The sequence below is a fragment of the Callionymus lyra genome, chromosome 1 (genome assembly GCF_982586985.1).
Source record: "Callionymus lyra chromosome 1, fCalLyr1.hap1.1, whole genome shotgun sequence".
NCBI lineage: Eukaryota > Metazoa > Chordata > Actinopteri > Syngnathiformes > Callionymidae > Callionymus > Callionymus lyra.
This window is the reverse complement of record NC_141818.1, coordinates 34534888-34555160: the sequence shown is the minus strand read 5'-3', so window position 1 is coordinate 34555160 and position 20273 is coordinate 34534888. Positions and strand designations below refer to the sequence as shown.

Sequence of the window (20273 nt, the reverse complement as noted above, 5' to 3'; positions counted from 1 at the left end):
AGGCTAGCGTGAAAGATGGCCACAGAAGTGTGTCAGCAGCAAACATTTTGTTCAGCAATTTTCCCCCATCCAGAAGAAAACTGCTTATACTTTATTATCTTGCATTGTTAGCTTTGATCGATGGCTCGTACCCTCTTTTTTACTGGTCTTTCTTCTCCTTCTTCTTCCCATCATGGGTAAATCAAATGCCTTCTCCTTCTCCTGTCTTGCACATCCTTCCTAGTCTGCCAGTCTTCATCATGCCTTTATTTAGAATTCAAAGGGTTGAGTCAGTACTTGGGTGACTAAGGCCAGTCCGTCAAAATAATCCTGAGTAACCTGGGTGTTGTATTTGACATCTGAGAAAAATCTCTAATCTTAGGAAAATGATGTCACAACACGATCTGGAGCTTGTTTGTGTCTTCTCTTTTAGACTATTGTGACAGTTTATTTTCATGTGTGAACAAGAAGAAGAAGTTAATACAAAACTGCAGCGAGAATTCTGACCCGCTCTAGTAGAAGAACTCACATTTTCCCGAAGCCTAAAACTCTGCATTGGCTACCAGTTTCCTCCCAGTTCTTACTTTCAGATCTATTCATGGTCAGGCTCCTCCTAACATCAGTGATCTGATCCAGACTTACACCCCAGCTCGGGCTCTGAGGTCTGTGGATCAGAATCTACTGATGGTTCCACGCACACGGTTCAGGACCAAAGGAGAGAAATCCTTCCAGACTGTTGCTCCTAAGCTTTGGAACGATCTTCCTCTCCCTCTGTGTTTGATGATCTACTGACTAATTCAAGAGACAACTTTAGACCAATTTATTTGTGCTTTTTCTAAATTATTTTGGTGCCGCTGTGTTTGTCACGGTGTTGTCTTGACCATTTAAAGTATTTTAACTGTGTATTGTTTTGTTATTTAAGCGCATTGTGAACCTGGTCCGTGAAGGGCGCTTTATAAAAATGCATTACTTACTTACTTTATTTCATCTATTCACCAACCTCATCTTTTACCCGCTATCTCCATGTCTATAATCCTTTTTTTCTTTTTAATGTGTGTCTACGTGTTTTAAACCATTTGAAACTGGTCTTGTAGAATGTCTTTCATAGTAGTTGAATTCATTCAGAATAGCATTGATCTGATTGTTCTTGGATGGATTGTTGACAAATGTACTTTAAAGTTACCAGAGCTTTCATAAGAGTGTGTGTTTTATCGATCAGAGAGATGTGTGAGACATGTTAAGGCGATCTAGGCTCTTTTCCCCCTGAGACAGAAATGCAATAATCCTAAAATGTTTTTGATGCAATCTTTTGAAAAGGGGGAGAACTGGTTGAATACCTGCAGTTGGACACGAAAGTTAAAGTGAAAAAACTTTTGCACAAAATGTCTGCGTTATCTGCTGCTGCGGTGGAGAAATCAAGCTCCTCTGTGTTAACTCAGAAAGCTGCACAAAGACAATTGAGAAGTAGTGATTTATTAACTAAAAACAAATGAATAAAGGCCTCAAAGTGATGCTTGTCGTGAAGCTTTTGAATACATTTTGACACATTTTTTTCATTTCTGCAAGTTCATAAAATGTAGGTCCCATTTTATACAATGCCCTTTATGTTAGATCAGCAACTCTGGATTAATTTATACCTCCGTGTCTTAAGGTTGAAGTGTTTGGACCTTATTACTAATGTAGCCGAGGACCTCTTGATTCCAATATCTGCAACTTCTTGTTGAGAATTAGCATAAAACAAAAGCATATCTTGTTATATCTTGTTTTACATTAGATAAGGGAGCCCTAACCCGATAACATCTTCTTAAACCCGTCGCCTTTCATTTTCCCCTAACAACCCAGTTTCTTCCCCTTAAAATGCATTTAAAAATGTTTAAATTAAATTAAACTTTTTGCTCGAGATCAATATTCTAGTACTCCTGTCACCTCTGCATGTTTGCACACAATCTGGGAGGCTTTTCTGGCAGAGCCAGTTCACTGAGGTCTCCACCCACACAGACAGGAGTGGAGGTGCTGACTTCTGGGTGTAATGATGGGAAAGTGAGACTTCGCCATGTAAACAAAAATGCATGTCCGGGCAGCTGCCTTCCTAACCTCTTTGGATGAGCTCATGCGACTCAACAGTGTGATGAGGAGAGAAGCTAATCCATGTCTTTCTGTGCTTCTTCACAGTCTGCTGTGGTCTCCGATGGAGGTGAGTGCATTTCTCTTTCATTTCATTTGAACATCCGACAGCCCATTAGTTCCTCACTAGACCCCCCACTGGCAAATAGTTGAGGTCTGTTCGAAGATGGAATGTTTTCCTACAATGTACGGTTCACGTTCTTTGGTCGGCTTTCACTGAACCTGAACCTTCGGGTAGTCCGGTCGGACCTGCTGAGAATCTACCCCACCCCCACACGGCCGCGCAACTTTCTGCTTGTTTGTAAACAGTTCCGTCTTGTAGCAGCATGTCGTGAAATTGTCCTTGTTGCTATGCTATAATTGGAGTCAATTTTCAAAGCAACTGAATGTCTTCTGCGAATGCTTATAATGGTTGCATCTCACAGCAGCATCTGCGAGGTTGTCGGAACATGACGTGGCCCCATAATTAATACTGTTTACGGTCGGCGAGTGAACAAAAAGAAGAGAACATAGACTCCCTTACATGAAGATCTTGCTGATACATTTTCCTTTTGTAAGGGAAAACGACACCTGCAACTAACACACACTTTACACATGTATACGCAATAATAACGTGTTCAAAGGTAAAATAGATTTTTTTTAATAAGGAGAAAGTCGTACTTTACCTTAAAATAAAACAAACAGAAGGCAGTCAATGCTATGTCCCAGGTAGCAAGGGTCATGAGACATCACATCCCATTTTAAATGAATCTTACATTATCTCTCTTTGCATGGTAACTCTCCATTCATTCATGTATTCATTCATTGTCTACCGCGTCCCAGTATCATAGGGCGAGAGGCACACGCTCTCGTACCTACGGACAATTTCCCAAAGTTCTCAATCAACCTCTATATGTTTTTGGACTGTGGGAGGAAACCGGAGTGCCCGGAGTAAACCCACGCAACACGGAGAGAACATTACAAACTCCACACAGAAAGGTTGGCTCGGCCTTGAAGCGAACCATCAACCTTCTTGCTTGCTCCCTCTTGATCGATTTGCTACAAAACTATGACAACTTTTCAATCGAACGATGTTGGCGCTTTCACGTGACAATATTCACATACAATTGTTTGCTCCGCTGTCTTTTTTTTATTATTGCCATGCGCATATCATCTGATCTGATACATTTCCCAGAATTAATGCATGATAAAAATACTCAACCAAGCATGTGTGAAAAACATTTTTTTTTCACAGGCTTTTTATTGTTTCCCCTGGTGAGTTTGTTTGCATTTCTACTGTTGATAACTTATGATTTGTTCTTTTAAATAGATCAGAGGGTTAAGATGTTAATGGACATGATCACCTAGAGGGGATATTCAGCTGAAAGATTGCGGTTGTACCGTGAAAGAGGGAAGGTTTGAAATGGCTGGAGGCTGAGCAGTCGAATTGAAAAGGCGTCCGTTTACTTGTTTTTAAAAAATGTATTTCCATCCTTTAACATCTATATTTGGGTGATATGGATGATTTCCCCTAACCAACTTCTCATGCTTGTGCAGTTTATCTCCAAAGTATTTCTGGCAGAACATAACGCTGTGGAAACACTTTAAAAAAAAAGGTGTGATTGCTTTTTAATATTTGACGTCTAAAGAAGTTTTTCCAATTCTTTAAGCATTGATAGTTATGCTGAATTATAGCCATCCTGTTTGTAACCGCCGCTATCAGGAGTTTAGTCTTTTCAGCATAAAAACAGGTCAACGCCTGAAAAATGAAGAAACCCCTTTTTATACACTATATTACACAAGATGGTGTGTTTTTATATCACTATTACAATAATAAAGGTCCTTGTTCCATTTTGTAGCTCGACACAGCAGAGTAGGAGGTGTGAACAAAAAAAAAAATCAGTGGCAGACGTGTTTGTTTATAGATATCACTGCAAAACATGTTGTTCATCATGGCTGATAGATCTCATGATACTTGTACCTCGTAATACTAGTATCTTGTGATGTCCGTATCTTGTGATATTCCCATCTCATGATGTTCGTATTTTGTGATACTCTTATCTCGGGATACTCGTATCTCGTAATACAAGTATCTTGTGATGTTCATATCGCCTGATGTTCGTATATTGTGATACTCGTATCTCGGGATACTTGTATCTCGTAATACTAGTATCTTGTGATGTCCGTATCTTATGATGTTCGTATCTCGTGATGTTCGTATATTGTGATATTCGTATCTCGGGATACTTGTATCTCGTAATACTAGTATCTTGTGATGTCCGTATCTTATGATGTTCGTATATTGTGATACTCGTATCTCGGGATACTTGTATCTCGTAATACTAGTATCTTGTGATGTCCGTATCTTGTGATGTTCGTATCTCGTGATGTTCGTATATTGTGATACTCGTATCTCGGGATACTTGTATCTCGTAATACAAGTATCTTGTGATGTCCGTATCTTATGATGTTCGTATATTGTGATACTCGTATCTCGGGATACTTGTATCTCATAATACTAGTATCTCGTGATGTTCATATCTCTTAATGTTAGTATCTTGTGATACTCGTATCTCGTACCATCGTATTTCGCAGTACTCATAATTCGTAATACTTGTATCTCGTAATACTAGTATCTTGTGATGTCCGTATCTTATGATGTTCGTATCTCGTGATGTTCGTATTTTGTGATACTCTTATCTCGGGATACTTGTATCTCATAATACTAGTATCTTGTGATGTTTGTATCTCGTAATGTTAGTATCTTGTGATATTCCCATCTCATGATACTCGTATCTCGTAATAGTAAAGTATCTTGTGATGTTCATATCGCCTGATGTTCGTATATTGTGATACTCGTATCTCGGGATACTTGTATCTCGTAATACTATTATCTTGTGATATTCGTATCTTGTGATGTTCGTATATTGTGATGTTCGTATATTGTGATACTCGTATCTCGGGATACTTGTATCTCGTAATACTATAATCTTGTGATATTCGTATCTTGTGATGTTCGTATATTGTGATACTCGTATCTCGGGATACTTGTATCTTGTAATACTAGTATCTTGTGATGTCCGTATCTTGTGATTTTCGTATCTCGTGATGTTCGTATTTTGTGATACTCGTATCTCGGGATACTTGTATCTCATAATACTAGTATCTCGTGATGTTCATATCTCTTAATGTTAGTATCTTGTGATACTCGTATCTCGTACCATCGTATTTCGCAGTACTCATAATTCGTAATACTTGTATCTCGTAACACTAGTATCTTGTGATGTTCGTATCTCGTGATGTTCGTATTTTGTGATACTCGTATCTCGTATTACTTGTATCTCGTAATACTAGTATCACGTGATGTTCATATCTCTTAATGTTAGTATCTCGTGATACTCGTATCTGGTATTACTTGTATCTTGTGATACTAGTATCACGTGATGTTCATATCTCTTAATGTTAGTATCTCGTGATACTCGTATCTCATACTATCGTTTTTCGCAATACTCATAATTCGTAATACTTGTATCTCGTAATACTAGTTTATTGTGTTGTTCGTATCTTGTGATGTTCATTTCTCGTGATGTTCGTATCTCGTAATGTTAGTATCTTGTGATACTCGTATCTCATACTATCGTATTTCGCAATACTCGTAAATCATAATACTTGTATCTCGTAAAACTAGTTTCTTGTGTCTTTTGTATCTTGTAATGTTCGTATCTTGTGATGTTTGTATCTTTTGATGTTCGTACCTTGTGGTACTCGTATCTTGTTATACTAGTATCTTGTGATGTTCGTATCTTGTGATGTTTGCATATTGTGATGTTCGTATCTCATTATTTTCGTATCTTGTGATGTTTGTATCTAGTGATGTTAGTACCTCGTCATACAAATATCTTGTCTTACCAGTATCTTGTGACATTTGCGTCCAGTTCACGAAATGAAGATGAAAAGGACCAGTGATATTCTCCAATAGTGATTGCGGCGCAGTCTTGAGTTCAGTGTTCACCTCGAGTGTGTTCCAATGGCATGAGGATGAGTCTCACAAGAGACTAGTGAAGCCTTCATCACACAAGATACCTCTAGGATCAAGCTGTGAAACAAACAGGCATTTTCCATACATCCTCCTGTAACCAAGGCCTGTTAACTGCTCGCCAATAAAGTTAATCATTTCCTCTGTTCGACTATCGTCAACGGCAAAGTTGCTGCGCTTTAAGGATCCTGAATAGGTTTCTCCTGCTTAAAATAGCACATTTATAAAACCGTTTCTGACTGAGCTGCAAATAACCGCGTCATGAGTCGTACCTCAATTAAAATAAATGATGATAATATGGTCCCAGGCTTTGATGTTATTAAGGTCGTGTTTGTCTTTTAAGCTTATACAAAGAAAAGTAAAAGTATAAATGAATCATTTAAATTTTGAAAATATTTGGAATTTGGTTCAAGAACTTACGTAGGACAGATGATTACATTAGGAACTGTTTTCTGTAATAAGGATGCGACTCTAATCGGATCAGAAGATTCCAGCTTTGTTCGCGTGGCGTGAACTTTTCTGATTTATCATGTGGTTATCTTCAGATGATCTATGATTTGGTCCGTGCGTCAGCTGCGTGTTTGCTTTAAGGATATGATTGTCAACACAAGCAGGTTTTGTGTGTCTGTAAATGCATGTGTTTTTCCCTTCCTCAGTGGCCTCTAAATAATGCATGATCTGAAGTCCCATGTGTTGGGTTTCACTGGTGTGTGTGTGTGTGTGTGTGTGTGTGTGTCCACGACGAGGAGAGTGTATCTAGGCTTGTGTTTTGTGGCCCTCCTGTTCTATTTCAATCTATTTCCTACTTTCATACTGTGTGTTCGCTCAACCTGGTCTTGCTTGGATTTTCAAAAAGCCCTGATAGGGTGAGAATGGATGAAGGGGCTTGGTTACCCCTCAGAATCCGCTACTTACCCCGCTGGCACCACACAGGCTCCTACCAGCTCTCTCCAGGTGAGCGCACACGTTTGAAACTCGGGCTCAAACGTTACACATTTTTCCATCTTCTGCGTGAAATAAAACTGTGTGAGTTTATGATGTCCAGGTCTGACTATTGTTCTTTAACTTATATTGTTTTGAACTTTTGCTTAAACAACGTTTTTAAGAACACCGGCCTCACCGTTACCATTGACCTGCAAATACCTGGGTCACATGTTTCTTTATTCTTCCTCATCTTGAACCTGTGTCCAGAGAATACATTGGCTTAGTTGTCGGTACATGTTCCATTTCTAGCTACAACAATATATATATATATATTATATTTATATTTCTTTTAAATTGGAATTAAAATCTTGTTTTCCGACACAGTTGATAGGAATGTGATTGATAACGGAGGCCAATTTATCAATAGAACCTGAATACAATTATTACAATTCCCTTCAAGAGATTAGCTACAGTTATGGTTTTCTTTCATGCATATAAATGTCTTATTCTCGGTCACCTGACCGACGATGCCGTCCTCAGTCTTTGTCTTTTGTTTGAGAAGCTGTTGGTCCAGCAGCCATTTTTATATTTGGCCTGTTTCTTTTTTTTTTTTTAACAAAACAAGATGATCAGAGAGCTTGAGATGGCGCAGTGTTCAGCACGATCTCCTCATAGCTAGAAGGTTGCCGGTTGTGTAGGAGAAAAGGGGGGCAAGATATGAAGTCAGAGAATCTTTAAAATATTCACTTGATATCAAGAGTTTCCACAAACAACGAACAGGCTTCAAATACTCTTGTTACTCACGTTTTATTGATGTTTTATTTGATGTTTATTGAAAGAAAAAACAATAGAATATATGGTTTTTCAGATAACATTTAGTCTTTATAAGTTAATTCATTTTTAATGTTAAGTAAAAAAACCTTATATATCAGTCAGAATTCTTAAAAGGTCAGTCAAACATGTAGTTATTCTATATTGTTTACTGGAGCTGTGAAATATTAGATTTTTTTTTAATGTAAATGTGTGTTTACTTAAAAACTGAAGGAGGACCAGATGTAAAGTATTTGATATATATTTATGATACTTTTATTCATTGACATCACTGATGGCTAGAGTAAAAACTACCTTAAAAAAAAGCTGCAACTACTCCTAAAATATCAGTCCTTTTCCAAACTACTTAGTTTTATCCACACGTAACTCGTTTTCCCTTCATTACCATTTCTTCGCCTCTCGCTCCGTCTCTCTTCATCCCAAGCAGTTAATGAGTGACCATCTGACATAACAATCGCTCCTCAAAGTTTCTGCCTGAATTGAGCTTTTCTTTTCACCTCCCGCCGGTGTTGCTATAGCACTGGGCTCTAGTGGAGGCTCGCACATGATCAGGATGACAATGAGATATGTTCCCAGTTCTGCCTGCAGAATGTACTCAAGCTTGTTTAACATTCAAACATGTATTTGTGCTGTTAAAAGTGTTGAGGCGACACACCGATGAATATCTATAACACCAGGCTACAGTGAAGAAAGACTTATTATTCTGGGAACGAGAATGTTTTCCCACCACACACATCATGAAGGCATGTGGTGTGTCACAAGAGTTGGATAGCTCAGAGATGAAAGCCCGGGTAACAATCGGTGTCTAATTTTATGTTTCCATGTCAACTAGTTATTTAGTTCGCCAAACAATCTTTTACTCCAGGATACTCCCAGAGTATATATTGAATACGCGTAGTGTATTCTATATCTCCTTTAGTGATTCAACTCAGGAATGGAGCGTTATTGCCTCAAAGAATATGAATTCATATAAATTGTGTTGTCGACTTGAACAGGGTTTTTTTTATATCCACTGTCAACCAACACTGCAAAGAAACTGTTTCCTTCAACTGAGAAAAATCTCTAAATTCAGGAAAATGGTGTCACAACATGATCTGGAGCTTGTAATCCTGTGCGTTTGTGTCTTCTCGTTCTGACTATTAACAGTTTATTTTCTTAACAAGAAGGATCTGTCTCGCCTGCAGTTAATACAAAACTCTGCAGTGAGAATTCTGACCCGCTCAAGTATAAGAACTCACATTTCCCCGATCATTAAAACTGCATTAGCTGCCAGTTTCTTTTTAAGGATCAGTTTTAATATTCAGGTTCTTACTTTCAGATTCATGGTCAGACCTTCCATCAGTGATCTGATCCAGCCTTACACCCCAGCTCAGGTTCTGAGGTCTGTGGATTAGAATCTACTTATGGTTCCTGAACACGGTTCAGGACCAGAGGAGAGAAATCCTTCCAGTCTGTTGCTCCTAAGCTTTGGAACGATCTTCCTCTCCCTTTGTGTTTGACGATCTACTGACTCCTACAAGACATTTTTATTTGTGCTTTTCCCTGGTTTTCTGGGACTCCTGTGTTTGTCTTATGTGTCTTGATCTTTTAGAGTTTTTAAATTTATATTTAATCATTTATTTGTTTATTTTTAACCGTGTCTTGCTTTTGATTGTTAAAGCGCTTCATGACCCTGGTCTAGAAAAGCGCTTTACAAAAAAAAACTTTTACATTCTTACTCAACTCCCGGGTCTCCACACAACCTTGAGGTTTCCTTTTTTATACTTGAGAGGTTTGGTCTTGTACTGAATAAATATTTGAAAAAAAAGAACTTTCAACGATTCTTATAGGTCTTAAAAATTCAAGACCTTGGAAAATTCTGTTTTAATGGCGCCATCACAACTACAAAAAAAGAAGCCTTAATTTAGAATACAAAAGTGTAATTATACCATCAAATATTAAAAAAGTACTTTCATATACATTTTATTTAAATTAAATGCCTAGGAACAAAAGAATAAATATGAAATGAACGTGTTTTTGTTGTTTCGCCTTCAGAACTGAATAGCGTGGAGCTGCAGGGCTGCAGCAGCGACAACAGTCTCAACAGTAATGCCAGCCTCCCCAGCGTCCAGAGTCACCGGCGGCACACGGAGAGGAGGGTCGCCAGCTGGGCCGTTTGCTTCGAGAGACTCCTGCAGGACCCCGTGGGAGTCCGCTACTTCTCGGTAACACCAATAAAAACAGAGTTGCTTTCCTAATTGTGTTTGTGAAGCCGTGAGCTGTGACCACTAACTAGTCGGCTTTAAGAATCAGATTCATGATTCATTCCTATCAGAATTGTATGGAATTCCGAGGGACACTTGAAAATGAGCCGAGGAATCTAGAAAAGCCATTGTGGTTTCTTCAGCACCACATGGACATATCAAACAATACTGCGGTGCTTTAAGATTTTTGACATGTTTAACCAGTACAAATGCAGTTTTTAAAAAAGGATTTATTATAAATGTTGTTTGGGGCCATCAAGCCACAGGAAAAAAAGGAGGAATGAAAACGAGTTTAAAATGAAATATTTAGAAAATATTTCCCCATGAGAATCTCACAGACACCTTTTTTTACCACCAACTGTTCCGTAGGAGTTTCTAAAGAAGGAGTTCAGCGAGGAGAACATTTTGTTCTGGCAAGCCTGCGAGTTCTTCAGGCACGTCCCGGAGAATGACACCAAGCAGGTAGTCTCTGATCTTCCTCGGCCTTCGTGGACTCGTCCCTTCATCCTCCGCTCGTGGTTCTCCCTGCAGCTCTCTCAGCGCGCCAGAGAAATCTACAACAGCTTCTTGTCCAGTAAAGCCACCACGCCCGTCAACATCGACAGCCAAGCTCAGCTGGCGGATGATATTCTCAACGCGCCGCAGCCGGACATGTTCAAGGAGCAGCAGCTGCAGGTAAACGCAATCACGCATCGACCGTTGTTTCCACTTTTTCTGCCGACTCTGCGCTCGTCTTTTCGTCGTGGCGTCCTCGCTTTTCCGTGACCCCCCATCAGTTCACGCAACATGTTGTGTCTTCCTTCCTTTCCTCTTCGGCTGCAGCTCACTGATTGTGTCGTTCTACCTCATCAACTTGATTCATCTTCTTTGCTCTTAGAATATAGCCTGGAGAGCCCAACAGTCAAAAAGTCCAATGCACTCTCTTTCTTATACGTTCTCCCGACTCTTCTTCCTTTTTGAGCTCCCAGCACTTCCATGTTACTAATTAAAATCGGGATCGGGATCAGACGCAGCTTTTTTGGTAATATCCTTCAACAATATGCACGGGATTATTTCAACTACGGTACTCAAGGTATGAGATAATATCAATAAAACAGTATATATCTTATTTTAACTAAATTTAACGGCATTGTATAGTTTTTTTTCCTTCTTATTACTTTATTTTTCATTATGTGATTAATTAATTCACTTATTTGTCTCAAATCAAATTATTTATAAATCTTATTCAATTATTTTTAGCATACATTTTCACGGTTTAATAAAGTGTTTAAAATAAAATAATTTACTTTTTTTTAAATTAAAAAAGCAGTCACGTGGTCTGTAAATTCTGCACTCCCAGAGTCAAGTACTCGACAATACGACAAATATATCCTTGTTCTTACAGTAACGCAATATACACAATGTATTTTATCGTTGCCACTGTATCTTGATAATATCGTCAGGTTCTTGCCAATACACTCTCTTATCAGTTATTGTTCTTCACTCTGTTTGTCTAATTTTCAGGTTTTTTTAAGCTCTGCTCTTATCTTGGTGTTGTCAGATATTCAACCTGATGAAGTTCGACAGCTACACCCGCTTCCTCAAGTCTCTGCTGTACCAAGAGTGTATGTTGGCAGAGGTGGAGGGGAGACCGCTGCCGGACCCCTATCACATCCCGAGCAGCCCCACGTCCAAACACAGCACCACCGGCTCGGACCGCTCCAACCTGTCCACCCCTAAGAAGGTGAGGAACATGGAGGTCCAGTTTTAAAAAGAAAAAAAACGAACCAACCCCTGATTGATGGATCTCCCCGTAGGACGACAAAAAGAGCAAGTCGGGGCGATCGCTGAACGACGAGAGTCGAGACGATGGAGGCGACAGGAGGAAGGGAATGTTCTTCTCCTGGTCTCGCAACAGGAGCTTCGGCAAAGGTCCTAAAAAGCGAGATCTTGCCGACATCAGTTACAGTTAGTGGATTATTTTCTCCTTTTTTTGTTTGAATTCAAATCAAGATTACAGTATATCAGTGTGATTGGGATATCAAGTGGTGGTAAAACTTTCAATTACTTTATTGAAATGTTGTTTTTTTAGAGCATTGTTTTTTTTAGTTTTTTTTTTATAATTTGTATATTGAAAGGTTTAATTTATTTTTTACAATTAATTTAATAAAATTAAATACTGTCAAAATTTAATTGAAAAGAATTTAGCGTAGAGTTTAATATTCTTATTATTAGTGTACAAAAATACATTTTATAAATGTATACACGTTTTTATTCTTGCGTTATAATTCACATTAAAATGTTGTGTTCGCTAGGCATGATCTTCTGTGTGTAAAGTTCAATCAAAAGTTTTCCATTGACTTTTAAAAGCTGTAAATTCCAAACTAATGCATTAAAATGTATTTTTTATCATTTTAATTTGATTGTCAAACCCTTTTCATTTTTATTTTAGAATACCCCATTAAAAAAATGAATTATTTAACTATTGAGTTGTCTCCGGGTCAAGATAAACAACACAGGGGATACCACAAACACATTTGTTTTCGGTTCTGTGACCTTGAACCTGAGATAACACAAGGGTTAAAAAAAAAAAAAAAAAATTCAACCTTTCAATGTAGAAATTATTGAATATAATTATTTAAAAGAAAGATTGAATAATCATTCATAATTCGACCCCAGTATTTTAATGATATACTTCCATATTTTTAATATTTTCCAACTGTTTTCTTTCCAGATCTGGCGGGCAGTAACGGCAGGCGTGAATCTCAAGGTTCCCTGTCGTCCGGCGCCAGCCTGGAGCTGGCGACGTCAGGCTCGGGCAGGAAGGAGGTCAGCGTCAAGAGAATGCGTTTGTTTTCTCCAAGTCTCTGCGTCTTCACCCTCCAGCGACTCAAACACTCTCCTCGTCTCGTGATATCTTCCAGTGCGATGGCGCCACGTCGGTGTCAGCAGACCGTAAAGCCGGCGGCTCCACCTTGAGGCAGTGTAACATCAGTCTGCCGGACGGGTCCTGTTGCTCGGTGCCGCTCAGAGCCGGAGTGTCCATCCGGGACCTGCTGCTGGGCCTCTGTGAGAAACTCTGCGTCAACCTGGCAGCGATCGATCTCTTCCTGGTCGGAGGGGAGAAGGTGCGGCTCTTTCCCCGGACAAATATGTCTCTGTGGATTAATCGAGTGTGAAATGAGCTCGCCTGGTTCCTCTGGGTTTTTAGTGATTATCCAACTACCCGAGTGTGTCACACATCCAGAGGGTCAGACGAGCAATGAAGGGATTCAAACACCAAGTGATCGATAGAAACGTTTGTGTTGACAATGACATTGTTTTTCGTCTCCTTTGCTCAAATGTGGGATTCTTCCATTCAGCCGCTCGTCCTGGACCAGGATTGTCTGACGCTCTGCTCCCGAGATCTGCGGCTAGAAAAACGAACTCTGTTTCGGTGAGTCGTGATTCTTTCTTAAACAAGAGTCTCTACTCTTTTCTTTTTTTTTTACGATGACTTTCTCTCCATTTCAGGTTGGATTTGGTTCCAATAAATCGGTCAGTGGGTCTCAAAGCAAAGCCCACCAAGCCGGTGACCGAGGTTCTCAGGCCCGTGGTGGCCAAATATGGCCTGCATCTGTCAGACCTGGTGGCAAGGATTGTAAGATCTTTGTTTTAATCGTCTGGATTTACTGATTACTTATTTATTTAAATCTTATCTTGACTTTAAGTTTTATTCACTCGTCCTCGACAAACAATTACACTCAAAGATTGTAACTGTAATCTTTTTAATGTAATCCTGACATGGATTCTAAATAGATTTTAAATAGATTTTAAATGCACGTTTTGTTTTTTATCTTTTTCTAAGAATTCACTTCTGAATCATAACATTGTTCGATCGGTTTGTTTATACCTTGTGTTTTTCTAAAATCATCTAAAAGTAGCTCCTTGGCAGAGGTATGCCCTGTCCCAATGCTTTCCTAACAGAATACAGTGAACTTGTGGGATGATTGTCGAACTGGTGTGTTTGATCCAGAGCGGTGAATCCGAACTTCTAGATTTAGGACTTCCTATCTCGAATCTGGATGGACTTCGTGTGGTACTAGACAAGGCGGAAAACTCTCCTGGTAAAGGTAGAGTTTCTTTCATGGCATCAGGAGAATCCCTGCTCCGGCCTCTACATGCCTTTGTTTCCTTTCCAGGGGCTCCGTCGAAAAGCCAGCCTTTTACAACCAGGAACCAGTCGACCACAGTAAGACCTCCTGATCCTTTGCGTTCCTTCATCCTGACTCGTCACCTTGAATGTCCCATAACCCACCGAATGTCTCCACTTCCTGTTCGATGACATCACGCTACTAAGTGTCTTTCGCGCTGTTTGTTTTCGTCGTTAAATGTGCACAAGGATTTGATTTGTGTGGCCGTGTTGGAGCTGACTGAGCACGTATGTCGGGACCGTCACACTCCAGGACCCTAATCTTCATTTTTGACGTCTGCCTGTGACTGACTTTTCTCGCTGTTTGTCTGGTTCTTCATAACAAGTCCACTAGTTGAGTCTCCGTGGAAAGGTCGCGCTTCATATTCTCCGTTTGACCTTTATTCCTGGAATCGTGTTTTTTATTTAAATCTGATGAAAAAGATAAAAAATCTTGACGCAAACTGCAAATATCCTACTCATACTCCTATGACAACTTTTAAAGAATTCAGATTCATACAACGACACATGCAACTTTTACGTTCATGCTAAGCTAGCAAGTACAGCATTAGGTTCACTTCTTCTTAATTAACCTTACGGCTGAAATTGATCACTTGATCAAACTTTTATTGACATGCTAAGCTAGCAACTATAGCTTTTAGTTAAAAAAAATAATTTTAAGTCACAATTACTGCAGAAACCTATTTGTAGCATACATTTTGCGTTACGGGATGGTAAGTGACAAGCTAAGCTAGCACGTATAGGGATGAGTTTATGTATTTAACTTTACATTAACAGTACATCCGAAACGAAACGTTCCCCTCATGGCAGCGCACTTTATCGATTGTTCCCTAAAGATGCCGCGATCATTGAAGGTTTTCAGATGTTTTGTCGAACGTGATGTCAGTTGTGTGACTGTAGGAAGTGATTCTCATTAACATCCTCGGGAGACACCCTCCATCTGTCTTAGAACCCTAGTTATACCGTCCTAGAATCCTATGTCTAGCAGTATTTCAATGTCCACGTGTCAGTCGCCCGCACATGTTCCCCCCTCACCCCCCATGATCCTCCACAGGGCTCTAATGCCCAGCTCCGCTCTCCTTGTGGCCTTCAGGGCGAGGACAGGCCTACAGAGACGCCCGGGTCCACGAACCCTCGCAGGGAAAACGGCAAGGCTGGCCCGAGCAGCCGGCCTATACAGAACCACTCCGTCTTGCTCCTTAAGGCGCCGGAGAAACGAAAGCAGAAAACCATTAATATAGATGAAGCAGAAGGTAAAAAAAAAAAAAGAAGTGGCTCTTTGATTGTTGAAACTCTCGTCCTGTGATCTAACACTTTTGCCTGCAGAAGCGGCACTGAATGCTTCCTGAGCACAGTCACCTCTGCTTTGACTTGTCTAACAGATTAACCCCCCCCCACCCCTCTCTCTAACTGCATGTCGTGAAATCAGTTTCGACTTCCACGAGGTGTTTGTTCATTTGTGTGTCTGTGTACGAGCAGAGTTCTTCGACCTCATATCCAAAGCTCAGAGCAACCGAGCCGACGACCAGCGAGGCCTGCTGAACAAAAGCGACCTGCAGCTCCCGGACTTTTTGCGCCTGTCGCCCGTGGCGACGAAGCAGGCGCCGCCCCCTCCCTACCACGCCGGGCCCGGTTGCTCCACCCCGAATTCCCACAACCCTAACAACGGCAGCTTCCCGAGCGGCGGTTGCCAGGGCGATAAGGCGAACTGCAGCGGCGAGCGAGGAGGAGGAAGAAACCATTCGCTAAACTCGAGCCATCAGTCCCACAGTCTGGACTCTGTGAGCCGGGGGGGGAGGAACGGCAGACCGGCGTTCCCCGGAACCATCTCCCCCATCCACTCCAACCAGGAGGACCGAGGGCGGGGGGAGTCGGGCCAGATGCTGGAGGAAGACACGCTGTCGGACCTCACTCTGGTGGGCGAGGCGGACATTAACAGCCCCTGTCTGAACTACGTCACCCCGTCACCTCTGACCTGCAAATCCCAACAGCGAGCGCAGGACGGTCGACCAAGTTCAGGTACTTCCCCTGTGTGACCCTTTCTCTTCGCCCCGGGACCTCTCGAGTGAATCTCCTCCAGACCTTCCCGCCGCCCCGATGCATCCAGAAATACTTCTCGTATAAAGAGGTTTGATCACAACATACCAGAGATGATTATTGGATGCATTGGCCGCAGACTTTCCCTGCGTGTTGTGCTCTTGTGTCCGGGGTTTGCTGTGGGTTGTGGTCTTGATGCCGAGAGAGCCGGACCACCATCGGCGTCCTAAAGGACTATACAGTCCTCGTTGTACAGAATCTTCTCGAAGCACTTTAGCCCTCCACGTGGCTCATTCATACTCCTTATTTCTGATTTGTCAGTTCAACGGCAGGAACGTATAGAAGCCCTGCTCGATGCATCTGTGTAACATCTTTGAAGGCACATATTTACTCTCTTCACAGCCTCTTGTCGCCTCTGCCTCTCGACTGTTTTTCCGCAGTAAAATAAGCAAATCAAAAATTTAATTTCTTCAATATTTACATTATTTATTCATGGCATGTTCATGTCCAGGCTGACGACTGTCGAAAGTTGTTTCGTTGCATTATTTATTGTCAAAACATCCCTTAATCTGGAAAAAAAAGTGCAACACTTCCCACCATTTAATTAGCCTCGACTGTTTTCCAAGAACACCTACCCTTCCTTTAAATGGTTTAAGATGTCCATGAAGGTCTATAAGAAGTTTGGTAAGTAGACACGTTTCATTTTTTAAAAAATATTTCGTCATTCCGTCAAGCGGCTCTCGGCAAACGCAGCTGGTAGAATCTCCTTGTTGGCGAATGAGCAGCACCGTAGGAGTTTGTAATTAATCCGCAGCTTCACACCCAGATAGACATTTCTAGCACAACTTTGGATTCTGTGTCCAATAGTCCTGAGAACACATTAATTTATGATTTACCTGTACTGTACGAGTTAACAGTGTTTATTTGTACATAGTCAAGATTGTAAAAAAAACAGTGTTGCTATAGTCAATTACAGCACCGCCAATACCCCTTAAACCCCGCCCCCCGTTGTGTTGTGTTCTCTATATGCTGTTTGTACATATAAATAAATGTTGGAGGTTAAAATGTTCTCTTCTTTTTCTTTTTCTCTGTCTCACCTGCCTTGTGAGCGCTTACTTTTCTCACAATTTAATAGTTTATTTTAGAAAAGTACCCAAAAGAAGTGCGTGTAATTCAGATTGTATAGGAAACTGAAGTCGCTAGGATAGTCCAGAGCCCTCAGAGTTTTCCATTATATTACATTTCTCTCATTCATTAGTGAATGGTTTGCCTTCGTGTTCGTAGACAGGACAGTAGAATGAATTGTATGAATGTATTGAATGATTCTAGGTCAGTCTTCTAGAGGGGTCTAAAGCTAGTGAAAAGTCAAAATGGCAGAGTGCTATCTTAAACTAGCCTGTGATGCTAAAGTGATAGTTCACCCAAAAATTCAAACTTCCATCATTTTCTACTCACCCTCATGTTAATGGTTGGGATTCTTTTTAGAGTAATTTAGGTTTTTTGACTCTAGAGAGTCATAGACAAAAAAAATGTTTATTTTAAAGTAGCTACTGATGCTCAGTTGTCTTCATCTTCATCCAAAAAGATGCTGTGTAGACAGTACACTGTATTCGCTCTGGGAGCGCTCGCGATATATTTACCCAGAGTACTTTAGGAGTACTTTACGGTTTATATCACTTGTTCTATAAATGTCTGCCACAAACGAGCGTAAAGTATAGACTTTACTTTTCTTCTTGGAACAATTCTTCTCATCGAGGCTTCGATACAAGAGGACGTTACAGACGAACAGTATGAAGGTGTTTGGATGTTTTTAAGTGTGTTTTTTGGAGGAAGAGGAATACAACTGAAGTTAGTCGCTACATTAAAATGAACAAACGTTTTTGTCCGTAACTCTAAAAAAGTAAGATATTACTCTGAAAATAATCCCAACACTTAGTTGAAAAAAATCTCTTTACTCGCGGTAACTTGCATTCCGAAAACAGTACGAAGTGAAAGTGAAGTGAACATGTTCGTCTTCAGGTGGCGACGGTGAGTATCTAAACACACACATGGTTTCTTTATGAAAGAATCGATTCGGTCCTTCATGACATCCGCTCCATTGAGCTCAGAACTGGATCTTCCAGCTAGTTTAAGAGGAAACTTAGCAGGACTAAACATGTTTTTCATGAATGAATTCATCTCTTAAGGTTTGTATCGTCAAAGTGTCTTTTTTTAATTGAAAAAAATGTGGAGAGAGTTTGGCAAAAGTATCCGCTGATGTCCTTCACACCGTGTCTGTGGGACAACTCTTTGTTTTCGGGGTACAAAGGCCTAAGTGGGGACCAGGCTGTTAGATATGCATGGATTCTCTTCTGCTCGGCGAGTCACGCTGGGCTCTTTGAAAAGGCCCCCAAACAAAACCGTCCTCTGTCTCTGACCCACAAAATATGTAAACCACCTTGTGTGAGAATCTGGATCAGATCTAAAGCCGCACCTTCGCAACACAATAAATAGATGGACGGAGAAGAAGCTTCTAGAAGTCCCTCTGAAGGCCGCGAGGCGTGAGGCTCGTGCGGTAATTTGATGGGAAATCCTGCGACACTTTGGCCGAACTGGTTTATTTTCAATTAAGGGCCTCATTTCTGGGACCGGTGCCCACATTCACTGGCCGACTCCAAACCCCGGGCGGGGGCGCCGGAGCCTCGATACAGTTGGCTCCATCTCCTGCTCGAGTCTGGAAGTTGGATTCTTCGTTGTGCGCCTCTTTAGGGACACAACCGTTGTGTTACCTTTTGGTCATTTATTCACACAACAGTGTTTCAAACGCTCAGATTATTTGAATAAAAATTTTATAATCGATAAAGCAAATTATCGGAACGACTGAAAATCTTCAGACGAGTCTTTCATTGTAATGAACAGTGAGACACTTGTTGGTCGAACCACAGCTTCAACAGTTGTCACGCGTACGGACCATCAAACAAATGTTCCTTTCTTCCCTGGATTTGTTTAGAATCTCTTTTTTTAAGATCAGAGGTGGTCGATGAACTTTCCTCAGGGGCCACGTTTGATACAGTGGCAGTTGTAACTCACGACAACTCATTTACTTTTGCTTGATGGCCCCCATCAAGCAAAAGTAAATGAGTAAAAAAAATCTAATTCATTCTGTATAAAATCAACGTACATGTGTGTTAGTTTTTTGATGTAACTTTAAAAAAGGAAGTCTCATATAAAAGTTTTTTTTTTTCCAAATGTGTTTATATATTGTATATAAAAAAATTGGTTCATTATATATTTTAAAATGATAAAAAAATCCTTTGTTCATTTCCCACTGTTTATCCCTTTATGGGGGCTGGTATAGGGGAAGGGGGACACCCTGGACAGGACTCCAGACAATTTTCTCAATCAACCTCTGTATGGTTTTGGACTGTGGGAGGAAAAGTCAGAAAACAAAATTTCAATATTTTTTCAATTTTTTTTTTTTTTGAGGCATCAAGAGCAGTATAGCGCCACACACAGGCCTTGCATGTGTACTACAATGTGTTCAGGGCCTTTGTCTTTATGGTGGATAAGAAAAGAGGATCAATTCCATTTTGAGCTTGTTTTTAGCTCTTGTCGGGCCTCGTGAAATTACACGGCGGCCCACTTGTTTTGTACTTGCCTGAAGTTCTACAGGAAGTCGAGACACATGACTGCCCGACACCTCTCTCTGCATGTGGATCGTCACTTCACGTGACACGTGTGGCGTTGGCGTGTGGCGTGTGTTGCCGTGACAGCGAGTGTCGTTTCGTCCTCTCAGTGGCACGTTTCTCCTCAGGACGAGACCGAGACAGGTGGAGGGGGACGGAGGGTGGAGCAGGGGTCCCTAACAGAAGGACGTCCTCCTCGCCTCCACGTCCTCCCAGACCCTCGGCGCGCTCTCGACGCAGATCCAAGTCGCCTTCGTCGCGCTCGAGCCGTCGACCTGCCAAGC

At 40.9% G+C, this 20273-nt stretch overlaps 1 protein-coding gene across 3 annotated transcripts in view; it reads left to right on the top strand.

The window, feature by feature from the left end:
* Positions 1–17392, top strand: part of rgs12b (regulator of G protein signaling 12b) — a 37383-nt gene extending 19991 nt beyond the window's left edge. Inside the window, exons 6-19 of one of the 3 annotated variants that reach the window (XM_087804150.1) lie at positions 2152–2173; positions 9908–10077; positions 10486–10578; positions 10648–10791; positions 11657–11839; positions 11913–12063; positions 12830–12924; positions 13020–13223; positions 13458–13531; positions 13609–13735; positions 14111–14207; positions 14277–14326; positions 15381–15540; positions 15767–17392. In XM_087804150.1, coding sequence (XP_087660276.1) covers positions 2152–2173; positions 9908–10077; positions 10486–10578; positions 10648–10791; positions 11657–11839; positions 11913–12063; positions 12830–12924; positions 13020–13223; positions 13458–13531; positions 13609–13735; positions 14111–14207; positions 14277–14326; positions 15381–15540; positions 15767–16323 — 2127 coding nt within the window. In that variant the 3' untranslated portion in view covers positions 16324–17392. Of the gene's footprint in view, positions 1–2151; positions 2174–9907; positions 10078–10485; positions 10579–10647; positions 10792–11656; positions 11840–11912; positions 12064–12829; positions 12925–13019; positions 13224–13457; positions 13532–13608; positions 13736–14110; positions 14327–15380; positions 15541–15766 lie in introns of all 3 variants that reach the window. The other 2 variants (XM_087804166.1, XM_087804160.1) reach the window with 2 other exon arrangements.
* Positions 17393–20273: the final 2881 nt, after the last annotated feature.